Source organism: Chiloscyllium plagiosum, chromosome 1 (genome assembly GCF_004010195.1).
Source record: "Chiloscyllium plagiosum isolate BGI_BamShark_2017 chromosome 1, ASM401019v2, whole genome shotgun sequence".
NCBI lineage: Eukaryota > Metazoa > Chordata > Chondrichthyes > Orectolobiformes > Hemiscylliidae > Chiloscyllium > Chiloscyllium plagiosum.
In genome coordinates, this window is record NC_057710.1 from 59,089,680 (window position 1) to 59,116,053 (window position 26,374).

General features: G+C 40.1%; 1 protein-coding gene across 2 annotated transcripts in view; it reads right to left on the reverse strand.

Moving 5' to 3' along the window:
- Positions 1-216: 216 nt before the first annotated feature.
- golph3a (golgi phosphoprotein 3a) overlaps positions 217-26,374 on the reverse strand; it is a 67,661-nt gene continuing 41,503 nt past the window's right edge. For both annotated transcript variants that reach the window (XM_043687458.1, XM_043687465.1), the window contains 2 exons: positions 22,034-22,148; positions 217-2,729 (listed from right to left, as the gene is read on the reverse strand). In XM_043687458.1, coding sequence (XP_043543393.1) covers positions 2,305-2,729; positions 22,034-22,148 — 540 coding nt within the window. In that variant the 3' untranslated portion in view covers positions 217-2,304. The remainder of the gene's footprint in view (positions 2,730-22,033; positions 22,149-26,374) is intronic.

Sequence of the window (26,374 nt, forward strand, 5' to 3'; positions counted from 1 at the left end):
AATAAGCCAACAATATGACAGCAGCTTCATTACCATAAGTTAGAGTTAAGAACAGAGAAGGTCATTCCCACCTTAAAACTTGGACCTTAATGCTAGAGATCTCAGATTCAATCTAAGCTTCTGCATAATTCTTCCTTGCATGATACATCAAAACAGTGACCACCGCTATAAATAGTGAGAATGAATAAATGCATAAATGATGTGCTCTCGTTCAGGCACTTTCAAAATCATTGTTTATTAACTGAAAGGTTAAAAAGCTAGTATACAGATCAGGAATCCCTTTAATTTCAGGTCTACAGTTCTACACCATCTAGCATTTTTGCTTTGACTATTTAAACAAAAATAATTTCCAAACACCTGTCAGCCCCATCATTAAGATGCAGTATATCTTGAATCACTGTATTTGTAACAATCTCGTTTTATATACACATACACACACACACACACACACACATACCTGGTGAAACCAGCAGTGAAGCAAGGAATGGAAAAAGCTCACAGGTTTAAAAAAAGGCAATAATTGTATAAGATAATATGTTAAAATCAAGTTATATATAAAATTAAAATCTGCCATTATTTGAATATTTGCTACTCAACAAAAAGAATACCCTTAATAATTACGGTGAACATCCATTGCTACAAACAATTCACATGCCATGCCTATAAAAGAATGTTTCTAAAGCTGGATATTAATTAAAAGTTGGTAATATATGCGCAAAAAAACTGTGATTTCACATCCTTTTTCAGTGTACAAAGAACAGAGAAATGAAAAAAAATTGCACTCAATTTGCCAGTCACAAGTGTTCTTTGACATGAAATATATTCTTTACAATGACATAGAACTGACTCTTACTGTACATTGATTAACATAATAAAAGGCTATGCATAGGTCAAAGTACCTGCTCGGTACTTTTCCACATACATCAAAATCACATACAAGAGCTTTGCACATGCTTTACAGAAGAAGCCCCTTTCCACCATAAATCAGTGGCTAAGCACAGATGAGGTCAGGTGTAGAATTCATTGTGTCTTGCAAAAAACTAGGATGGAGTAGATAAATATACAAGTTGAACTATATACATAATGTACTGGAATGTTGGCTATCCCAGAATTGCTTCCATTTAAAATTGTGAATTCATGGACCATTGTTAGAAGGCACTCTCTGCCAACTAAGTTGATGTAATAATTTAAAAACAGAGATGCCTTACAAAAAAGTATATATGTAACACAAACATATAAACTTACAAAAATTTAACAGAAATCTTCAAACTTTAAAGAAACTGTTATTCTTCTGTTACAGGGCCAGAATTGAAAAGAGAGAAGAGAATGCACACTCAATCTATTCTCAAAGGAGAATGTCTCTAAGATAGGAAAATGCAACTAAATTGTGACTGTACTTACTCGCTTTGAGACGTGAATCAGAATAAAATAATAATTCAACTTCCTAATCATTTGTTATAATTTATCAGGCATGTGCAAGTTCTTTTTAAAGGTCTTCTAGTTTTATTACTTTGCATGGGAAGACCTGTTTTCCAATGTCCATTGAAAGCAGTACTGCCACAGTAGCCAATAGTTTCACTCGTCATCACAACGAATAAGTCTGATGACATTTTACAGCTGATGACACAGTGGATAATATAATAAGGCAAAGCTTTACTTAAATATCTAATAACGTAGTGTGAATGGGCCTCCTAAATTTAGGTAACTGGTTTTTAAAGAGTGATTGAATGGGGTGGAAATAAACACGAAACATTTTTATCTTGCATATCTCTCCTTCATAACAATATTAACATTTTAAACCAGAGCAAGAAATACTGCAGTAAAAAGGCAGGTATTGAACATTTTATACTGCAGTACTTTTATTGAAAGTGTAACTTCATATGATAATTATTGTAAAGAGCAATGCCATTTATAGTCCAGATAAATACATATTTGATCAGTTTTTAAAGTCTACCAATCTCATTCATTTCTATCACAGAAAATCGCTGACAAAATATCTTGATAGACTGATTATGAATTTATCAGGAATAAATTGCATTTGCTTTTCTCTTCACACAATCAATCACTAATGCACGTGGGTCAAGAACCAGACAGGCCACAAAACAAAGTTTACTGTATTTCTTTGGCTGTACTAAATGCTGTGTTTCATGGGCCATTTATGATCTTCCTGGATTAACTGGAAGCAAAGCCTTTAGCAGCTTGAAAAGGAAAGGACAAGTTTAGCGGAGAAAAAAATTGTTTTAGAAGGACATGAATAACATGGAAAAGGAAAAACAGGAAAAAGAATGTACAGTTCGATACATTTTACTTAGTAAAGGCTGCCACGACAGCCCAGAGCAATTCATTTGTATTAGGCTTCATAGATTCAACTTCAGGATCCAAGTCCAGTAATTGTCGCACTCTTTTCATGGCCAAGTCATAATGTTCATCCAAGAGTGGGGCAAAAGCATTTTCCAGTACATCTGAGGCATGGGCTAAGTAAATGAGGGCAAGCAGGCGCTTGTCCATCCGGTGAGGATCATTCACCCACTTATCCAGCACTGCTTCCTGCACTTTTTTGATGAGACGTTGCTTGATGACATTGTTGGTCAGCGGATGAGTTGTCATATCGAACAGCAGGAAGTTTTGTTTCTCTGTAGTCAGTACACCTTTCTCCACCAGGTTTTTAGCCAATCGCTCACGAACATTTCGTAATTGATAGTGTAGTTTTAATGGATTCCACGTTTCACCTTAGAACACAAGAGAAAAAAAGAAAAATATATAATTAGTATATTAGGTTTATGTATGAAGCAGTTAAAATGAATGAACTTGAAGTTCGAATTCGTGAGAAGTGATCTTTGCTGTAAGTATGATTGCCAGAGGACCAAAAATCCAGATATTAGAAAAAACTGTTTAAAATGACATTGTTTAGAAAATAACTGAAGGAATAAAGGAACATATTAACATTGAGCAGAGAAATCTCTCTCTCAAATCGGTCCCTTCAAATTAAATTTAAAAATGCATCAAGAATGCAAATGCATTGTAAGCCATTCAGAGGAGGTTTACCAGAATAACACTCTGAAAGACTGGGCTGGCTTATGAGCAGCATCCCACTTAATTTTCTTACTGGCTGTGTGGGTCTCCAAAGCCAGTGTGCCACAGCAACCTCCAAAACTGAAGTCAATGCCCATCACTGTTCACGGAGCATCAGAAGAGCTGCGCGTGCAGTGGAAAGGGAATGAATGCATGTGCAGTATAAAGGGAACATTGTTTATGAGGAAAACGTTGGATGGGATAGGCTTGAAAGTCATTGACTAAAATATACAAGATCCTGAGGGATTTGGACAGAGCGGGTACGGGGAAAAGGTTTTCTCCTCTGCGAGAATCCAGAACTAGGGATCACTGTTTAAATATCGGAGGTTACCAGTCTGAAACAGGTTAGGTGCTTTTTACCCCTCCTCTCAGAGGAAGTGAATCTGTGGAACTCTTCCTGAAAAAAAAAAGGTGGTGGACGTAGAGTTCTGGAACATTTTTCTAAGGCTGAGATCAATAGAATCTTGTTAAGCAAGTGGGTAAAAGGCTATCAGGGTAGGCAGGATAGTGGATTTGAAGTTACACAATCCTATTAATGACAGAGTATATCTGTATTTTTTCATACCTTCATTCAACCATTGTACGGAACCTTGGGTTTACAGTGAAATAATGTTATCCCCTTTTTACTGATGGGACTGAGTTTGAACTCTATTCATTTTAATATAAGGTGGTTTCTGGAGTTGCATCACTTGATGCGAATTTCAGCTGGTTGCTGCAAAGACAAGAGAAACGTCGATTCTCCTGCTCCTTGGATGCTGCCTGAGCTGCTGCGCTTTTCCAGCAACACATTTTCAGCTCTGATTTCCAGCATCTGCAGTCCTCACTTTCTCCACAAAGACAAGAGAAACTAGTTTGTATGAATAATAGGGAAAAATTCATGTAGTTGCAGTGGGGTGCCATTCTGTGGTTAGGGTCAAACACAGGTAGGAGAAGATAGTTTTAGTTTAGGAACTAGCCGCATTATTCCACATTTGACAGTATTTGACCTGAACAAGAAAGTGAGCCATTCACTGGCATCAATATACAAGGATATCACACACTCACCACCATTAGCAAAAATACAGCTACAAAATTAAGAACTGTATTAAGAAATTAGAACTGACAAGGTGCAACAGAAATCAGCAAAATATTAGCGTGATCATTATCAAACTTTATCTGTAGATGGTAAGAATCCTGAAACGAAAACATGGCACACAAATTCTCACAATCTTCAAGGCCTGAAGCAATGAAGTACATCACAAGCATCAAAGGCTATGGTTTACAGAACAAATGTCGATTTTTAAATTGTATTGGTAAAAAAAACTTCATACTTGAGGTGGAGCATGTTGCAATTCTAAAACTGAGAAACCACATATTGCTAGTTTGCACTCCTATTGCTACTTGAGTTATAATGGAAAGGGTGGCAGGTGAAGGCCAGCTTACTTGCAAGGTAGGGCAGAAACAAATCATCAGGGCAATCAACAAGTTTCACTCACCCACCAATTTTAGTGGCACTGGCAGAGAAGCAATCCAATGATCATTAGTAGTCCAGGATAACAACAAACTTTAAGTAAGACCAAGGAGAGTAGACAAATGTCAGTACAGAAAAGGCCATTTCAGCCAAACCTCATTCTTTTATTATTTGAATCGGTCTTTTGTTAAAAACAAAACCTAACAGTCGCATTGACTTGGTAGATTACACAAAACACTTAAGTAGTAAAAACTTTTACCATATTATTGATTCTAAATATATATTTCACTAATTTTTAAGCTATATCCCTGACTTGAAATATAGATTACTAGGTCTTGAAGCATCACAATGAGCACAGGAATATTTGTTCCTTCAGACTCCATTGTGAATAGCAGCCACATATTGTATATTTGTGTGAGTGGCTTGCACAATTATACTTGATGAACATTAACCAACTAAGAAAGTATGCAAACCAAAAAGGGAATGGTTCTCACACCATCAAGCTTTGCATCTCATCTAAACCAAGAACTTTAGCTTGATACGCATAGATTGAATAATTGTCAATATTTCCATATTTTGAATAGACAAATATCATTCAATATAGTCTAAGCTACATCAACAATCCCTAGATTAAACAGTCGACTATATAGAGCCATAAAATTGATAGTTTATTTACTCTATTATATGTCATGCTACAGTTCACTATTTCACCTTCAAAGCTTTTCGCAAATTTGTACATGCTTTATTAAATAACTCATTCCAGTCCAAAAGCGTAAATACAAAGCAGAACCTTTAGTTTAAAGGACACACATCAAGATCAAGAATAGCACTTCTTCAGTTTGTATGCAGTGAATCTTGTCAAATTGCTTTTTGTTAACACTTGTTGTGATTTCCACTCAAGCTGAAATTTCCATTTCACAGAGATCTGGAGATTGTATACAAGTTGACTTGGTGTCTAAAAGGCCAATTTTTCCCAGCACCAATCATCAGCCCATGTTCAGTATATAAGTCAACCTCAACAGTCAACAACTCTTAAGACACGCTATACTTATATTATGATATAGCCTAAATTTTCCAAATCAAATGCTTGTTTTACTCATCTTATAAACTGGCACATGGGATCAAGCAGTCAAGCCACAGGAAGGTCCAGGACCTGATTGCGTACAGGACCTTGTTGAGATTGGCTGAGGAACGGTAGATGGACTGTTTACCTGATAAATACAGCTGTTTATTTATTGGGCATAATTGGAAAAAGTTTTTTTTATCACTGTCAAAACTCAGATGTTTCACTCTCGCAGTTGGTCAAAGCATGCGAAAACTCTGTTGTACATAATTTATTCCAAAATGCAGCTGCATCAACTCGCTGACCTGGAGACAGCACTGAAGGGCCACGATCTGCAACCAGGCCAGCTGTTTCGTGTGTTGACCTCCTTTGTTATTTTTATAAATGACCTTGATGAGGGTGTAGAAGAATGGGTTAGTAATTTGCAAATGACACTAAGGTCAATGGAGTTGTGGATAGTACCAAAAGGATGTTGCAGGTTACAGAGGGACATAGATAAGCTGCTGAGCTGGGCTGAGATATGGCAAATGGAGTTTAATGCGGAGAAGCATGAGGTGATTGACACAGGAAGGAGCAACAGGAATAAAGAGTTCTGGGATAATGGTAAGATTCTTGGTAATGTAGAGGTGCAGAGACATCTGTGTCCATGGACATAGATTCCTGAAATTACCACCCAGGTTGATAGGTTTGTTGAGGATTATGGTGGGTTAGCTTTTATTGGTAGAAGGATCAAGTTTCAGAGCCACGAGATTATGCTGCAGCTATACCAAACTCTGGTGTGGCCGCACTTGGGGTATGGTGGACAGTTCTGGTCACCGCATTATAGGAAAGATGTGGAAACTTTGGAAAGGGTTCAAAGGAGATTTACTAAGATGTTGCCTGGTATGGAGGGAAGGTTTTATGAGGAAAAGCTGAGGGACTTTAGGATGCTTTCCTTAGAGAGAAGATTGAGATGTGACTTAATTGAGACATACAAGATAATCAGACATTTAGATAGGGTGGACAGCAAGAGCCTTTTTCATCAGATGGTCATGGCTCGCATGAGGGGACATAGCTTTAAATTGAGGGGTGATAGATATAGGTCAGATGTCAGAGATAATTTCTTAGAGAGTATTGGGGTGTGAAACGCACTGCCTGCAAAGTAGTAGAGTCACCAACTTTAAGGGCATTTAAATTGTCATTGGATAAGCATATGGATGAAAATGGAATAATTTGGATAGATGGGCTTCAGATTGTTGCGTGACCTGTGGAACCATCGAGGGCTGAAGGCACTGCACTGCGCTGCGCTGTTATGTTCTATGTTCTTTGTGGTCCAGTGGATAGAGGATGAACCTCTCCTCAATCACCCCACCCCCCAAGTCCCTATCTGGAAAACGTCTTCTTGTCATCTTTCGAACTAATTCTGTTTCCTAAGAGGATAACGTTTAGCATAGCTCCAGGCTTGCAGTATCTGAACAGGTGAAAAGTGGGACTTCAAATATGGCACCAGCAGTTTGTACACCAAAAAGGACCTGGAAGTGGCAGGAATTCCACTTCATTTGGTAAATGATTGCAGAAGAAACACTCTAAAAGAGCTAGTTACATAATTAATGAGGTGACAAGTGAAAGAAAGCAGGGGAAATATTACTGAGCCATAATAGGACACTCACATGAAACCCCCCAGAGGTTCTTCAGAGATTAACTTTAAAAAAAATTTTGGCCATAGAGACATGCAGCATGGAAACAGACCCTTTGGTTCAACTTGTCCAACTCCTAAATTAATCTAGTCCCATTTGCTTGGATTTGGCCCATAAATCCTCTAAACCCTTCCAATTCATAGACCCATCCAGATGCCTTTTAAATTTTATAATCGTGCCCGTCTCCACCACTTCTTCAGGCAGCTCATTCCAGTTGAGGCCAAACCATAGAAAATTAGATATAGGAATAGACATAGAGATCAAAGGGTATTGGGAGAAAGCAGGAATAAGGTACGGAGTTAGATGATCAGTCATGATCATATTGAATGACAGACAAGGGTCATAAAGGGCTAAATGGCTTATTCTTGCTCTTATATTCTATTTTTGTGCATCACTGGATACAGGGGGTTGTCCCTGGGATCTCCAGACACAATTTGCTCAGGAGGAGATGTCCAGAAGTCTTTTAGGTCTCACATGTAATCCTCAGGAAGGTTTCTCAGAAAGGCAGAGGCTGAGTTGGAGCCTCATTGGGGCCTCATCTCACAAAATATCCATTACTCTTGACAGCCATAAACCCAAACATGAGAGTTTAAGCAGTTAGTGGAAGACACACAACTTAAACAAATTCAAGCAGTCATGTAATTTCCAGTCTTTACTAAAAGATGTACCAGTGTTCCTTCCAAATTATAATAAAAGCCTACAGTATTTCTGCAGTCCTTCAAATTTTCACAACCCTTTAGAATACAAGGTCTAAGAAAACAAAATACTTTCAAGGTAGTACTTCGTAATATCGTACATGTTGGAGGTTTTTACTTTCTAAAGCAAACAACATTCAGACAACTGTAGATAACAGCAGCATTGAATCAAAGCTTAGCAGGAATAATGGAAGCTCTCACCACAACATTACACTCCTGTTTTACTGGTCAACGTGAGATCCGTATTTAAGCTGTAGAAGAATTCTGAAGAAGGGTCACTGGAATCAAAATGTTAGCACTGTTCTTCTCAACAGATACTACTGGATTTGTTGTGTTTCTCCAGAACACACTTTTTGTTGCACTAGGAACTCTGGACAGACCTCATTGAGAGACAAAGGAGATACTTAAGCGCTGGAAGTAGTGCAGAAAAAAAACTCCCAAGCCAACTGCAGTGTCAGAGGTTGGCATGAGAAAAGACTGAAAAAACCTCTAGCCGGTCAGCCTAAAAAGAATGAATTTGAATTCTCAAATGTAAAGTCCATTAATATATAGAGAGAAGAAAAGTGTGGCACTGGAAAAGCACAGGTCAGACTGCCTGGTCTGCTGACCTTTTCCAGCACCACACTTTTTGACTCTGATGTCCAGTACCTGCAGCCCTCACTTTCTCCCATTGTTATAAACAGTACATACTGAGAAGAAACAACACCTCAGCATGTATACTGTCAAGTCCTCTAAGTCAGACGTATGTTTCAATAAGATTGCCCCCTCATCTCTTATAGCAGTTCCTTCACATTGGATATTAGCCTCATAAATCTTCTTTGGACAGCCTCCAATGCTAGTTTAACTTTCCTTAGATGAAGAGGCCGAAATTGTTCACAGTATTTCAACAGTGGTCAACTAGTGCTTTGCATAGTTTTAGCAAATCCTCCCCACTTTAATACTCTATTCCCTTTAAAATAAAAAGATTAGTATTCTATTTTCTTTCCCTATTGCCCACTGAATCTGGGCGCTAGCTTTTTGAAGATTCGTGGACAAAGGTTCCCAAATTCCTGTTCTGAAGCTTTCTGCAGTCTTTCGCCAAATAGTATTCAGCTTCTCTATTCGTGTCAAAGTAAAAAAACTCACATTTCCCACATTATATTCCATATGCCAAATTTCTACCCATTGGCTCAACCTCCCTATATTGTTCTGGAGATGCTTTATGACAGCGATAAATTAGCTAAAGATGGTTGGGTCAAAGACATTACCCTGGAGGAACTCCTACAGTAATGACCGGAAGCTTAGATTACCTCCCATCAACACATTCACCTCTTGGGCCAGGTTTGACTCCAGCCAGTGGAGAGCTTTTCTCCTGATTCCCATCGACTCCAGTTTTGCTAGAGTTCCTTAATGCCATTTGGTCAAATGCAGCCTTGATGTCAAGGACTGTCCTTCATACCTCACCTCTGAAATTCAGTTCTTCTGTCCATATTTGGACCATGACTGCAAAAAAGGTCAAGAGCGAAGTAGTCCTGCAGAATCCAAACCGAGCACCAGTGAACAGATTATTACGGAGTTTGACAGCACTGTTGATGACACTTCCATCACTTTGCTGATGATATAGACATAGCATAGACATGGTCGACCGAAGAGCCTGTTTCTATGCTAAATGACCCTATGATTCTATGGAAAGTAGACTGCTAGATGGTAATTGACTGGGTTGGATTTGATCTGCTTTGTGTACCTGGACAATTTTCCACATGGTTGGATAAACTCACTGCTGCAGCTGTACTGGAATAGCTTGGCAAGGGACATGGCAAGTTCTGGAAGCACAACTCTTCAGTACTATTCCAGGAATGTTGTATGGACCAATAGCCTTTGCAGTATTTAGTGCCTCCAACTGTTTCATGACATCACATGGACGGACTCAAATTGGTTGAAGACATTTTTGATGCTGGGAACCTCTGGAGGATGCTAAGATGGATCATCCATTTGCTACTTTTGGCTGAAGACTGTGACAAATGCATTTTGCACTGATGTGCTGAGCTCACCTATTATGGAGGTCAGGAATGTTTGTGAAGCCTCTTCCTCCAGTAAGTTGCTCATTTGTTCTCAACCAGTCACAACCAGATATGGCAGGACTTCAGAGCTCAGATCTGATCCACTGGATTCATTGTGGAATTGTGTAGCTGTTTATCACTTGTTGCTTGGCACACAAGTAGTCCTGTGTTGTAGGATTACCAGGTTGAAGCCTTCTTTTTGCTATACCTGGTGCTGCTCTTGGCATGCCTTCCTGCACTCTTCGGTATGTCATGATTCACATTAATAACGCAGAGGTTTAAATGCAAAACTGTTTAGCACCACATATTAACATTTCAATTCACCATGCTGCTGTACCACATTATTTTCAGTGGTTTTAAAAAATAATTTGCGCCCAGTTTGTGTACATTTACAACTCCATATTAATTGCCCGTCCTGGTTTGATGCTGTGTCTCTGTATTAGACATGTTACACGTTCTTGGGGAATCACAGCATTTCTTAGGACATACACAATTCTCCTTGGCAAGGAATACAGGATAATGATGCAGCAATACAGGATTAGAAACAGATGTCATCAGGCAGCTGTGCAACTTTGAAAGGAACTTTAATGTGATGATAAAGGAAAACACAATGCTGGAAATCATAAATAAAAACAAAAAGCTGGAAAAACTCAGATCTAGCAGCAGTGAGGGAAAGCCAGGTTAGGAGAATGTATCATTCAATTATGCATCGTCAGAACTCAAGACTCCAGCTCTCCTGGAGAAGTATCACTGTACTCTAACTGTTAACTTTGATTCTCTCTCCACAAATGCTGTAATACCTGTTTTTTTTTCCAGTACTGTTTTTTTTTTGCAATGATGGATGTTCGCATACTGTCTTCTCAAGTAGACATGGCTAGAAAAAGTACTGAACTTTCCTTAAGGTTCGAGGAAAGCTCAGTGAATTTGCCTGTGTGTATTTCTGAAACAGATGGAGAGAATTAGAGAGTGGATAAAAAAAAAAGTGAGAAATTTTGAAGTGAAGGTATGAGGGGTGACATCTCACTGGGAGTTAAATGCCTGCAAGGCATATTGCTGGGGCAAAGAATCAATTTTTTTCCTCTGTTCAGGATAAGATCTTTCACGACAGAAATGTGGAGGTTGTTTAGGGAGCACTTGCTGCGAATGCTGGATAGGTTTGTCCCACTGAGGCAAGGAAGGGATGGTAGGGTGAAGGAACCTCGAATGACAAGAGCTGCAGAACACCTAATCAAGAGGAAGAAGGTAGCTTATTTAAGGTTGAGGAAACAAGGATCAGCAGGACTCTGGAGGGTTAGGATGTAGCCAGGAAGGAACTGAAGAATGGACTTAAAAGAGCTAGGGGAGAATGAAAAGGTCTTGGAAGGTAGAATTAAGGAAAATCCTAATTCGTTTTACACTTGAGGAACGAGATGATGGCTAGAGTGAGGGTGGGGCCGATAAGGGGTCGTGGAGGCAACTTGTACCTCAAGTCAGAGGAGGTAGGGGAGGTCCTTAATGAATACTTTGCTTCAGTATTCACAAAAGAGGGGGACCTAGTTGTTTGTCAAGACAGTGTGAAACAGACTGATTTTAAGGAGGAGAATATGCTGAAAATTTTGAAAAACATGAGGATAGATAAGTCCCCTGGGCCAGATGGGATATACCAAAGTTACCAAGAGAAACGAGGGAAGGGATTGCTGTGCCTTTGGCGATGATCTTTGCTTCCTCACTTCCCACTGTAGTACCACCAGATGATTGGAGGGTGGCAAATGTTCAAGAAAGGGAATAGAGATAACCCTGGGATTTACAGACCAGTCAGTCTTACGTTGGTAAAGGGCAAATTATGGGAGAAGATTCTGAGAGACAGGATTTATGATTATTTGGAAAAGCATAGTTTGATTAGAAATAGTCAGCATGGCTTTGTGAGGTGCAGGTCATGCCTCACAAGACTTAGTGAATTCTTTGAGGATGTGACCAAAGACATTGATGAAGGTAGAGCAGTGGATGTGGTGCATATGGATTTTAGCAAGGTGTCTGATAAGGATCCTCATGATAAGCTCATTCAGAAAGTAAGGAGGCATGGGATACAGGGAAATCTGGCTGTCTGGATACAGAATTGGCTGGTCCATAGAAGACAGAGGGTGGTAGTAAATGGAAAGTATTCAGCCTCGAGTTTGGTAACCAGTGGTGTTCTGAAGTGATCAGTTCTGGGACTTCTCTTTGTAATTTTTACAAATGACTTAGATGAGGAAGTGGAAGGGTGGGTTACTAAGTTACTAATGACACAAAGGTTGGTGGAGTTGTGGGTGGTGTTGAGGGCTGTTGTAGGTTGCAATGGAACATTGACAGGATGCTGGGCTGAAAAGTGGCAGAGTTCAACCTGGAAAAGTGTGAAATGATTCATTCTGGAAGGTCGAATTTGAATGCAGATTACACGGTTAAAGGCAGGATTCTTGGCAGTATGTGGAACAGAGGGATCTTGGGGTCCATGTCCATAGATCCCTCAAAGTGGCCACCCAAGTTGATAGCGCTGTTAACGCGGCATACGTTTGTTGGCTTTCATTAGCAGGGGGATTGAATTTAAGAGCTGCGAGGTTATGCAGCAGTTCAACAAAGCCCTGGTTAGACCATACTTGGAATATTGTGTTCAGTTCTGGTTGCCTCATTATAAGAAGGATACAGAAGCTTTACAGAGGGTGCAGAGGAGATTTACAAGGATGCTGCCTAGACTAGAGGGCATGTCTTGTGAAGAAAGGTTGAAGAGCTAGGGCTTTTCTCATTGGACCAAAAGGAGGATGAGCGATGACTTGACAGAGGTGTACAAGATGATGAGGCATAGATAGAATGGACAGCCAGAGACTTTTTCCCAGGGTGGAAATGGCTATAACAAGGGGGCAGAATTTTAAGGTGACTGGAGGAAGGTTTAAGGGACATGTCAGAGATAGGTTCTTTACACAGAGTGGTAGGTGCGTGGAACGCACTGCCAGCAGTGGTAGTAAAATCAAATACACTCGGGACATCCAAACCCTTGGATCGACACATGGATGATAGTAAATTGAAGAGTATGTAAGTTAGCTTGATCTTCGTGTAGGATAAAAGGTTGGCACAGAGGGCCAAAGGGTCTGTACTATGCTGTACTCTATGTTCCCAAATTGTCTTATATGTTTACATAACAATTTTAAAATTTTATGTAATGAATTTATGCTCTTTTGCTAAAAGTACATGAAAATGAATGTGTCCAACATTAGAACCAAATTGCAAAAATAAGTTTGTAGTCTATTGAGCCAGGTTTCACGATGGAATCTGAATTTACAGGAATATCATCAGTTCCAAAGTAGGGCATGAACCCACAACCTTCTAACCCAGAAGCAAGAATACTACCCTGAAGCCATGGCTGACATCTAGGATCATAGAGATAAAAACCATAGAAATTTACAGCATGGAAGGAAGACATTCAGCTGACCATATCTGTGCCAACGTATTACCAAAGTAATCCAAAACCAAACCCGCTGCATTGCTCTCTCCCGATAGTTGTTTCTTCCTCTTCTGCTTTAACATTCATCCAACATTTCCTTAAACAATTCAATTGTCTGGCAAACAATCCCTATGGTAAAGCATTAATGCTGTTACATCTCTGCACAAATTTATCTTAATGTCTCTATTCAGTCCCAAGAACAGCAACTAGCTGAAGTGCGAAATTACCCTTGTTTAACTAGAAAGTAATTTCTAGCAGCAGAACATTAAATGTTGGTATTGTGGTTTTCATGGACACTACCTCAAAACTGTTTGCAGTTAGAGACAGCGAATCTAGGGAAGGAGTCAGAGCAGAGAATCATTACTAGGATGCCTCAATAGACTACTGATGAATGTTTCAGTTAAGCTGGACAAAATATTTTCCTTGCAATTGATAAAGTAATGTAAAACAGAAAATCAAACTTCAATATTGCCTTTTAAAACTTCTCAAGACGCAATTTTGCATGTTTAAAAGTGCCAAAGAAGATATCATAAAGCCAAAATACTTTAGAATACTAGTACAAACAATAATGCATAATGCAGATGGCTATCACATTTTCCAAAAGTCAGTTGGCTCTGAAACATAATATGCACAACTGATCAGAACATAATTTCAAAAATTGTGTCTGGAATGATCAGTGCACTGCAAGAACCATGGAATGTTTTTAATGGAGTTTGCAATGTCTCACTGTTCAAAAATAAATATTACAATTATAAAAGATAAGAATGCAAAAGCATTTATACTGCCAGTTCCACACATGCATAAGAATACCTTCAATATGTTTTGACAGAGAATCTGGAAACCAAGATCAGCAAGCAACAATAAGGACGTCCTGTGTAACAAGATTAAGTCTAAATTAGGATTCAAATACAATTATCCTCAATAAAACTGGAGATGGCATGTGAGCAGTGTAATCTGCTGACATCACCCATGATGGGGAGGAGGAGGATAAGGTAAGAGTATTAAAAATAGTAACCAGCATGCCTAGCTTACAATGTAATAAAAGTGCATTTAAATAATGTAAAACCATATCCACTTTGAAAACAGATTACACAAGTTCAATTTGCAATTATAATGCATTTTAGCTCTCCTGGTTAATAGGCTCAGTGGTTAGTACTGCTGCCTCACAGCACCAGGGATCCGGATTCAATTCTAGCCTCGGGTGACTGTCTGTGTGAAGTTTGCACATTTTCCCAGTGTCATTGTGTGGGTTTCCTCTGGGTGCTCCGGTTTCCTCCCACAGTCCAAAGATGTGCAGGTTAGGTGAATTGGGCATGCTAAATTGCCCATAGAGTTAGGTGCATTAGTCAGGGGTAAATAAGGGGAATGGGTCTGGGGGGTGGGGGTGGGTACTCTTCGGAGAGTCGGTATCATACATACACATCTTGCTTCCCATGAGAAATCAGTGCATCATTTAGTGGGTGGTACAGTGGCTGGCACAGTGGATAGCACTGCTGCCTCATAGCACCAGGGTCCCAGGTTTAATTCCAGCTGTGTGGAGTTTGCACATTCTCCCTGTGTCTGTATGGGTTTCCTCCCACGATCCAAAGCTGTGCAGATCAATTGAATTGGCCTTGCTAAATTGCCCATAGTGTTAGGTGCATTAGTCAGAGGGAAATGGGTCTGGGTGGGTTACTCTCCGGAGGGTCAGTATGAACTGGTTGGGCGTAAGGGCCAGTTTCCACACTGTAGGGAATCTAATCAAAATCTAAATTAAAGTCCCAATCTGAATATCCAACCTTTATAAAAACAGATTTATGCTGACACCATGTGGACACCGTTGTAAAGTACAGTTACTATTACTTTATTATTAATAATTGGCTATTAAGTTATTACTTAAATAAGAGAACAGTGAGAAAGAATAGTCATTTACACAAAAATAATTATATAAAGGCCATAATATATCATTGTCCTCTGCCTAAATAGGCAAAGGTTTCCGATTTCCCAAATAGAAACAGTAAATACTGGAAAGACTCCGTAAATGTGATAGCACTTGAGACAGAGAAATAGAATTAAAATTTCAGATCTGTGACCTTTTCACAGATGTGTCGGCTATATTCACATCATTGGAACAATACAGATAATTAGAAAAAATGAAACCTGACTGACCTCACTAGTCTACCGATTACAGATGCATCTAGGTCTCACAGTATTGGTAGGAGTAACAACCACAGTACTATTGTGGAATGAAACTCAACTTCACTCTACTGACACCTACCAGTATTATCACCACTAAGTACTGTGCCATCAAAAGTGATCTAGGAGCTAAAATTGGGCACTTCAACACTGTGAATCATTAGAAGCAAAAATGTATTCAACCACAACCAGTAGCTTCAAAGCTCAGCACGGGACTACTGTTAATATTACCAAGGATAGGGTTCAATGATACCTGTAGGAGAGCATGCCAGGACCAGCACCAGACATCCTGCACCATATCCAAAAAATGACAAGTCAACATCACAGTGAAGCTACAATGTAAGATTGCATACATGCTAAATAAAAGCAGATGCTACAGACTGTGGTAAAATGACCCCACAACTAATTAGAGTCTAATTAAACCCGTCACATCTCTTGAAAGTTGATGGACAAACAAGAGGAGGGGGGACTCCAAAAATACTCTACTCAATTATGTGGGTGCCCACCACCAGTGCAAAAGCCGAAGTGAAGGCATTTGTAATAACCTTCATGCAGAAGTAACAAGTGAATGTTCCATCCCTGCCTCCTCCAAGACCGCCAACATAATGGGTTCTAGGCTTCAGGCAAGTCAATTCACTTCACACGATATCAGAATACAGTTGAAGACATTGGATACAGCAAAGGCTATGAGTCTTGACAATGTTCCAACTGTAGTACTTAAGTCTTGTGTTTTGTAAAACTAGCCGCACCGTTAGCCAAGTTGTTCGAGTACAGCTACAATATTAGCATCCATCACTGTTGAAAACTGACCGGTTTTTCCTGCCTGTAGAAAACTCGACAAATCAAATCGAACCAATTACTGCTCCATCTGTCTAGTCTCAAGACATCATTGACTGTACTATCAAGTGACGTTTATGCAGCAATGTTTCAGTTGCAGTTCCAGCAGGACAACACAGCTCCATAGCACATTACAGTCTCAGTGCAAATGTGGGGAAAAAAGAAGACCTGACAGTAGCAGCTCTTTTCGTATAGGGTATATTTGACAATCTGACATTAAGAACCCGTAGTGAAACTGAAGTCAGTGGGAATTAGAGGGAAATCTCCATCGATTGGAGTCAATCTCAACACAAAAGAAACTGGCTGTGCTTGTTTATCCCCAGGATATCAGTGCAGGAATCCCCAAGGGTAATGACATGTGCCAAACCATCTTCAGTTACTTCATTAATGACTGCCTCTCCATCATAACATCAGAAGTAGAGATGTTGGCTGATGACTGCAGTTTTCACCACCATTCATTACTCCTCAGATATGAGGAGCAGCCTGTGCCTGCATGCAGCCAGCCCTGGACAACGTTCTGATTTAAGTTGATGTGTGGCAAGTAACATTCACAGCACAGAAGTCTTGGGCAATAAGCATCTCCAACAAGAGAGAATCTGACTATTGCTATTCAACATTCACAGCTTTACCATCGCTAGATCCTCCACTATTAACATTGGATCTTATCACTGACCAGAAACTTAATCAAATTAGCCATATAAACACCGTAGCTAAAACAGTAAATCAGAGTTTGGGAATTACAACTGTATAGCACAGGAACAGGCCTTTCTGCAGACATCTGCGCCGAACATGATGCCATTCTAAATTAACCCCATCCGCCTCTATCCCTCACCTGTTCATGTGTCTAAGCGCCTTTAAACATTGTTAATGCTTCTGCTTCTATTTCTACCACCTTCCCTGACAATGTATTCCTGGCACCTATCACATTTGTAAAAAACGTATACTTGCAAATCTCTTTAAAACTTATCCCCACACCTTAAACCTGTGCTCCCTAATATTTGACATTTCCACTTTGGCTCAGTGATTAGCACTGCTGCCTCACAGCGCCAGGGACCCAGGTTCGATTCCCACCTCGGGCGACCTTGTGTGGAGTTTGCACATTCTCCCCATGTCTGCGTGGGTTTCCTCCGGGTGCTCCAGTTTCCTCCCACAATCCAAAGATGTGCAGGTCAGGTGAATTGGCCGAGTTAAATTGCCCATAGTGTTCACAGACGAGTAGGTTAGGTGCATCAGAGGTAAATGGAGAGGAATGGGTCGGGGTGGACTTGGGCTGAAGGGCCTGTTTCCACACTGTAGGAAATCTAATCTGAAGGGAATCTAATCTAATCTATGACCCAGCCAATTTTATAATTCACCATGGATTCCATATGACCTAATCTTCTGGATCAGCCTACCACGAAAGAGCTTGCCAAAAACTTTTTTTTGGTTTAAAAAGAAGTGTTTAATGGTAAGTAAGTCTTTCAAAATGTAAAAAGCAAGTTGTTCTATACTATTGAATTTAATTATACAGCCATTGAAGTTATACACCCAGAATGATCATCCCCTTGCATTCGTGAAATAACTTTCCCTATTTCCAAAATTGTGTCACCCAGGAAAATTCTTGACTCCAGTGATACATTGTCATACGGTTTTGTTGCAACATGGTGCTTCATGCAGTAATGAACACTCCAGATAGAAATCAGCAATCAAGTCAAAGTCCACAAGTCTATAAAGCATGCCCTGTAGGTATAAACTCTCCAGAGCGTAACTGATCAGGTCAGGCCTCCTCAAAACATTTCAAGCAAGTAGCCCTGATCCTAACTTTGCTAGTTATTTTAAACAGGCGCAGAGTGGATATTCCAGGAGTGATGCAGCTGGCCCAACCATTTAGTTTTAAACAAACCAGATTTATTTGTAAGATTACCAAATGAAACACAAACAAAGGAGAACAGAACACAGAATAACTTAACGCATCCGAAAACCAAACAGACTATCCCAACTTAAATGATGCTCTTCCAACTACAGAATAAACTCGATTATCCAAATGAGACGGGCGGGGAGTATTTTGTTTGGATAACTGATTGTTTGGATAATGTTTTTACGGGACATTGAGACCTTATTCGGATAATCCAAAATTTGGATAACCAAGGTTGCTCTGTACTTGCAACAATCCCCATAAACGTCCCTTGCAAAAGAGGGGAAAAAAAATCAAATACAGGTTCTCACAGGAGAGAGAGAAATGGCAGAGAGATTCAGTACCGAACACCTACTTCCATAGCTGTTTCTTTGACCAGCAGCCTCAAACAAACTGACTGATTGCTTACTTTGAACAGCCAGATTGCTAAAACCCAAACCAAACCAGACCAGGGAAAAGCTGAGCTGGGTTAACTGGCCAATCCCCTTTCATTGTACATGTGTTTTTTTTAAAACAAAGTTTTTTCAAGTAGATCAAGCCAGACTTTTTGGAACCTGTGTCGTAAGACACTTTTGGAAAAAAAACCAAGGACAACACAACCTTGTTAAAGCAGCAAAATCATCACAAGAGGCTCCTTGGTTGCAGAAATCTAACCCAGAATCAGGCTACTGGCCCACGCAGGCTCAACTCTTTGTCCTTCAGCCACTGGCAATGCAACTTAATCAGCTGCAGAAACTGGACCTTCCTGTTGGGCATGTAAACCCAGTGCCATTTTGACAGCAGCAGAGTTGTAATGAAGCCACGGTCATTTAGACATTAGCATCAGCGCGATACCCACTGCATGGTGATGGTGTGACACCGAGCATGTGCTGCTACCTGCCAGAAAAGGACACCACAGAGTGTCACCTCAGGTCCACTTCCTCAAAAAATTCAATCAAGTTTGAGACACAAGACATCCCCTTATAAAGCCATGCTATCTCTAATAATTCAAACCTTCTCCAAATACGAGCAAATGCTATGCCTAAGAATCTCCTCCAATAATTTCCCCATCACAGATGCAAGGTTACCCGGCTTCTAATTTCCTGGATTATCCCTGTTGCGCTTCTTAAACAAAGGAACAACGTTGGCTAATCTCCAGTCTTTGAGGACTTCACCTGTGACTAAAGAGGATACAAAGGTCTTTATCAAGGCTCTAGCAATCTCCTCTCTTGGCTCCTTCATCCTGGGATCAATCTCATCATGCCCTGGAGACTTAGCTACTTTCACATTTTTAAAAGCCGTCCAACACCACCACCTTCTCAACAGCAACGTGCCCCAGGAGTATCAACATACTCCTCCATTATCTTACCATTATCCAGTACTTTTCCTTGCAGAATAATTGACTCAAGTACTCATTTAGGACCTCACCCCACTTCCTCTGGCTCCACGCATATATTCCTTTCTGTGTCTTTGAGTGGACCGACACTTTCCCCAGGTACCCTTGTGATCCCAATAAATGGTAAAAATGTCTTGGGATTTTTCTTAATGCTACTTGCCAAAGACATTTCATGGTCCCTTCTAGCTCGCCTAGTTTATTGTTTCAGTTCTTTTCTGCTTTCATTATACCTAAGGGGCTTGTCTGATTTCCATTTCTTAAACCTTACATCGGTACCCTTTTTCTTTTTAACTAAAAGAATACCTCTTGGCATCCAAAGTTTCCAAATCTTGCCATCCTCAGCTTTCAACCACAAAAGGAACATGAACAAGATCCTGAACTCTGGTAGACATTGTTAGGCCACTTTTAGAGTACTGTGTTCAATTCTGATCTCCCTGCGAGAGGGAAAATGTTGTGAAACTTGAAAGGGTTCAGAAAAGATTTACAAGGGTGTTGCCAGAGTTGGAGTTTTTGAGCTTTCGGGAGAGGTTGAATAGGCTGGGCTATTTTCCCTGAAAGTAGTCAGGTGACCTTATATAGGTCTATAAAATCATGAGGGGCATGTTTAAAGTGAATAGTCAAGGTCTTTTCGCCAGGACAGGCAAGTCCAAAACTATTGGGTTCATTCCCCAATACAAGATGAGTATGACCCTCTCTAGTTGAACGATCTAACTATTGTTTCAAGAAACCCTCTTGGATGCACCTAACAAATTCAACCCCAACTAAGCTCCTGGCACGAAGAGTCCCAGTCAATATTGGGGAAGTTAAAACCACTCACTGCAACAATGCTGTTGTTTTTACGTATTTTCACATCTTTTCATGATTTGTTTACATCCTATGGCAAATATTTCCACTGCTGACTCTTCAAAACCTGCCCTCCACTTACAAGGTACAAGTTTGTATTAGAATATTCTCCCCTTATTGGGATAATTACAGCTTCACACAATACCCTCAACATGCATTGCAACAACTCACCAAGCTCTTTCAACTGCAGCATCCAAACCCTCTACCACCCAGGAGAATAAAAATAACACAATCATCTGAAAGTGTGCCAATTCATATAATATCTTGACTTGAAACTATGTCATTACACCTTCACTACTGCCACTCAGTCTTGGATCTCCATTTCTAACAGAAATGTGGACATACATGCATCTTTGAAAACAGATGCAGGAGCAAACCATTCGGCCCTTCAATCCTGCACCACCATATGATCATGATATGATCATGGCTGATTATCTGATTTCAGTAGCCCATTTCCACTTTCCCTCCACACACGCTGATCCCTTAAGTAACGACCAGCTCCCTCTTGACAACATCTAACAAACTGCCCCCAACAGCTTTCTGTAGTACAGAATTCCACAAGGTCACAACTCGAGTGGCTTACCAGTTATTCTTAGACTGTGACTCCTATTTCTAGACTTCCCCAACATCTCGAACATTCTTCCCACATTTAGCCTGTCCAGTCCCTTCAGGATTTTACATGTTTCTATGAAATCCCTCCTCATTCTTCTAAACTCCATGCCTTTTCTTTTTTTTTAATAGATATTTTTATTAGAAATAGACTCAGTCTTACTGGGTCGCCGCCATCTTGGATCCCCCCTCCTCATTCTTCTAAACTCCATGGAGTACAAGCCCAGTCGATCAGACAAGCTATTGCTGTTCAAAGTCACAGTTCATCACCATCTTCTCAAGGGCAATTGTGGATAGGCAATAAATACTGGTCTTGGCAGTGCGGGTCATGCCCCAAAACAAAATAAAGTAGTTTAAACATCAAGTTTTATCAAGCAAGGTCTTCATGACACTTAAATCTGAATACAAAACCAACTCATTACATATTTGCAAAATTAATTTTCCATTTTTAACAATAGTTATATTATTTGCCAATAACATTTTAGCAAAGACTCAAGAATTTAAAACTTTTTCTCACTTTTCTAACAAAACTATCAAAAACAAGGGGTACAGTTTTGATAAGGGTTCTCGGATTTCCCCTCTAACTTTTCTGGAGACTCCACAAAGACAGAGACAATGTAAAAGTCAAAGTCTCTGCCAATCTTAAGTTGTGGCAAAATATAAAACATCTCCATGGAAAATTGATGTTTTTTTAAAAAAAAAGCATGCAGTTGCATTCATAAAACTTACTTAGTTAACAACTCAAATTTAACCTTTGGATATTTGAAATGATTGTTTTGCATGCCTATCAACTCTGTTTTGAATTAGAACATTTTTCATTTGCACCCTTGAGGGTTCTTTTGTTTATTTACCACTGAGAAGCTCAATCCAGCTTTGCACAGCTTCTGGAGGCTGAGTTTCTTTAATATGTTTCAAGGCTTCATCAAGTAAAACATCTCCAGTTGGAGTATCTGACTTACAGATGACCTACGGGAAACAAAAGCAAAGAAATCAAAGTTTTAAAACTAATTTCCAAAACTTTTATATAAAACTTACAAGTAGCAACTTTTTTGCAGTTTGACAAATCACACATTTGTGAATATTTAAGCCGATACAAAGATCGCAGATTAAAAACACAGATTGCAAACAGACCCAGCTCTAGTGAGGGAGTGAGCACTTCTCTGACAAATGTTGTGTTACAATAGATAAGTGGATCTTCACATACTTGCTAAGGACATGTTCATACAAGGATTGGAACCCGAGTATTAAAGTGGTATATAACATTGAATAAAAATAGGATGCTAGGTAAAGATGCAGGATTAGTATTGTTAATTCATGATGATGACATTTGCACAATAGTTGGAAATGGCAAAGGAAATGGAGTACAAAATTATGAAGTGTTTGCCAAAATTATACATGGCACCAGTTAGACCACACTTCTTGGTCCACCTTATCTAAGGAAAGCTTTACTGGCATTGGAAGAAGCCCAGTGATTTTCTTACAAGGACTTATACACTTAATGGTAAGGTCCTAGGGGCTGTTGCTGAACAAAGACCTTGGAGAGCAAGTTCATAGTTCCTTGAAAGTGGAGTCGTAGGTAGGTAGGATAGTGAAGAACGTACTTGGTATGTTTTCCCTTTATTGGTCAGAGCATTGAGTATTAGAGTTGGGAGGTCATGCTGTGGCTGTACAGGACATGGTTAGGCCACTTTTGGAATAGTGTGTGCAATTCTGGTCTTCCTCCTATAGAAAGGATGTTGTGAAAGTTGAAAGGATTCAGAAAAGATTTACAAGAATCTTGCCAGGATTGGGGGGATTTAAGCTATAGGTAGAGGCTGAGTAGGCTGGGTCTGTTTTCCCAGAACATCGGAGGCTGAGGGGTGACCTTACAGAGGTTTATAAAATTATGAGGGGCATGCATAGGGTGGGGGAGGCCAGAACTAGAGGGCAGACGTTTAGGGCGAGAGGGGAAAGATATAAAAGGGACCAAAGTGCCAATGTTTTCACGCAGAATGTGGTGCATGTATGGAAAATAGCTGCCAGAGGAAGTGTTGAAGGCTGGTACAATTACAACATTTAAAAGACATCTGGATGGATATATGAATAGGAAGGTTTTATAGGGATGTGGGCCAAGTGCTGGCAAATGGGACTAGATGAATTTAGGATATCTGGTCAGTTGACATGGTGTACATGGACTTCAGTAAAGCCTTTGACAAGGTTCCACATGGTAGGATGTTGGAGAAAATGCAGAGGCATGGAATTGAGGGTGATTTAGCAGTTTGGATTAGAAACTGGCTTTCTGAAAGAAGGCGATTGATGGAAAATATTCAGCAGAGTCCGGTTACTATTGGTATGCCACAAGGATCTGTTTTGGGACCACTGCTGTTTGTCATTTTAAAAATGACTTAGACGCAGGCATAGGTGGATGGGTTAGTAAGTTTGCAGATGACACTAAAGTTGGTGGAGTAGTGGACAGTGTGGAATAATGTTGCAGGTCTTGGATAATCTGCAGAATTGGGCTGAGAAATGGGAGTTCAATGCAGCTAAATGTGAGGTGATTCACTTTGGGAAGAATAACAGGAAGGCAGAATACAGGGTCAATAGAAAGATTCTTGGTAGTGTGGATGTGCAGAAGGATCTTGGAGTCCATGTACATAGATCCCTGAAGGTTGCCAGCCAGGTTGATAGTGCTGTTAAGGCGATATACAATGTGTTAGGTTTTATTGGTAAAGGGATCGAGTTCCAGAGCTGTAATGTCATGCTGCAACTATGCAAAACGCTAGTGCGGCCGCACTTGGAAAATTGTGTACAGCTCTGGTCGCCCTATTACAGGAAGGACGTGGAAGCATTGGAAAAGATGCAGAGGAGATTTACCACGATGTTGCCTGGTCTGGAGGGAAGGTCTTACGAGGAAAGGCCGAGAGACTGGAGTCTGTTCTGATTGGAAAGAAGAACACTAAGAGGGGATTTGATAGAGACATTCAAGATAATCAGAGAATTAGATAGGGTAGACAGCGAAAGCCTTTTTCCTTGGACAATGATGTCAACTTGTACGAGGGAGCATAGCTACAAATTGAGGGGTGATAGATTTGAGACAGATGTCAGAGGCAGGTTCTTTACTCAGAATGGTAAGGGCGTGGAATGCCCTGCCTGTCAATGTAGTTAACTCAGCCACATTAGGGAGATTTAAACAATCCTTGGATAAGCACATGGATGATGATGGGATGGTGTCCGGGGTTGAGCTTAAACCAGTTCGCAGGTCAGCGCAACATCTCTTACTGAAGGGCCTGTTGTGCCTTGTATTGTTCTATGTTGTTCTATGGTTAGCATGGACAAGTGGGACCGAAGCGTCTGTTTCTATGACTCTGTGAGAGTTAAGTAGATTTGACTTGTACTCATTGGGAGTTTACAAGAATGAGATGTAACCTCAATAACTGCTGAAAATGTGTTGCTGGAAAAGCGCAGCAGGTCCGGCAGCATCCAGGGAACAGGGGAATCGACGTTTCGGGCATAAGCCCTTCTTCAGGAAAGGGGTGTTCTGGTGCATGAGTCACTAAAGGTTAATATGCAGGTACAGTATATAATCAAAGCAGCAAATGGGATGCCATATTTTCAACTCCAGTTGTAATAAAAGAAAGTAAAGACTGTTATATTTAAGTTCTACAGGGCTACCACATCTTGAATACTGTTTGCAGTTTTAATCTCCTATTTATGTCCTGCTACAAATAAGAGCAGAAGCAGCGCACAGGAGCTTTACAAGATTAATGATAAGAAGCGGTTAGAGAATCTCGGCCAGTCTCTCAGCATCTGTGAGAGAAAAGTAATTAATGTTTAGAGTCCAATATGACTATTCAAGTCATATCACCTATTGATCAAGAATTTAATTCAGCCTTCAGTATACACAAGGACTGCTCCCTATAACTCTCTGTAGCGAGAAGTTTAAAAGACTCTTAAACCTCAGAAGAAACTCCTCCTCATTTCAGTCTCAAATTGGTACTAAGTCTGGTCCTAGACTCTTCCATGAGGGGTAATATCTTCTCCACATTTGACATCAAGCCTCTTAAGAGTCACACATGTTTCAATGGGATTACCTCATTCTTCTAAATTGCGGTGAGTACAGTCCCAACCTGTTTAGCTGTTGATCATAAGACAATCTCTCTACACCTGGATCATCCTGGTGAACCTGGTAATTCCTGAAGGGCTTATGCCCGAAACGCCGATTCTCCTGTTCCCTGGATGCTGCCTGACCTGCTGCGCTTTTCCAGCAACACATTTTCAGCTCTGATCTCCAGCATCTGCAGACCTCACTTTCTCCTGTAACCTCAATAAAACATACAAGACTCTGAGTTTGACAAGGTATTTGCAGGAAAAAGATTCCTCTCTCTTGTGGGAATGTCTAGGACCAGAGGAAATCTTCTCAAAACAAGGTACTTCCCACATAAAACAGATGAGGAGGAATAACTTCTCTCAGAGGGTAGTTACTCTGCAGAATTCTTTACCACAAAGATCTGTTGAGGTTGAGTTATCAAATATATTCAAGGTCAAGATAGACTTTAAATAAGGAAAGTAATCACGAAATAGAGGGAAAAGATAGGAAAATGGAGTTGAGGGTCATCAGATCACCAATGATCTCAATGGAGAGTGAAAAAGACTCATCTTATGGTCTCGAGCCATAGGGATGCAGAATCTGGATGGAGAAGAACTGATGGGTAAAGAAGTCACTGTGAAGTTGTCTAAAGGTTCCTTATCAGTAACCATAACGTGGGACAGTATACAAGCAGAAATATTGGATGCTTGTGATAAAAGAGTAACAATAATCAAGAGCGACATTAATCTACATAAACATAAAAAAAATCAGCAGCATTAGTATGCCCTTTTAGAATACTTTTGAGATGGTTTCTTCTAACAGCACACTCTAGAACTAAGTACAGAACAGATTATATTATACTTTTGATTGTGTAACAGAACAGGATTGATTATTACCTCCAAATCAAGGCACGCCTAGGGAGCAGAAACCACAGTCAGACTGCGTTTTACATCCAGTTTGAATGGAGAAGATTGGATCCAAGACAAGTTTCTCTTTTAAATTCACCCACGTGAGATGGGTGTTGCTGGCTGGACAGCATTTATTGTCTGCTCCGAGCTGCCCTTGAGAAGGTGGTGGTTTTTACCTTCTTGAAACATTGTAGTCTGTGTGCTGCATGTTGCGCCAC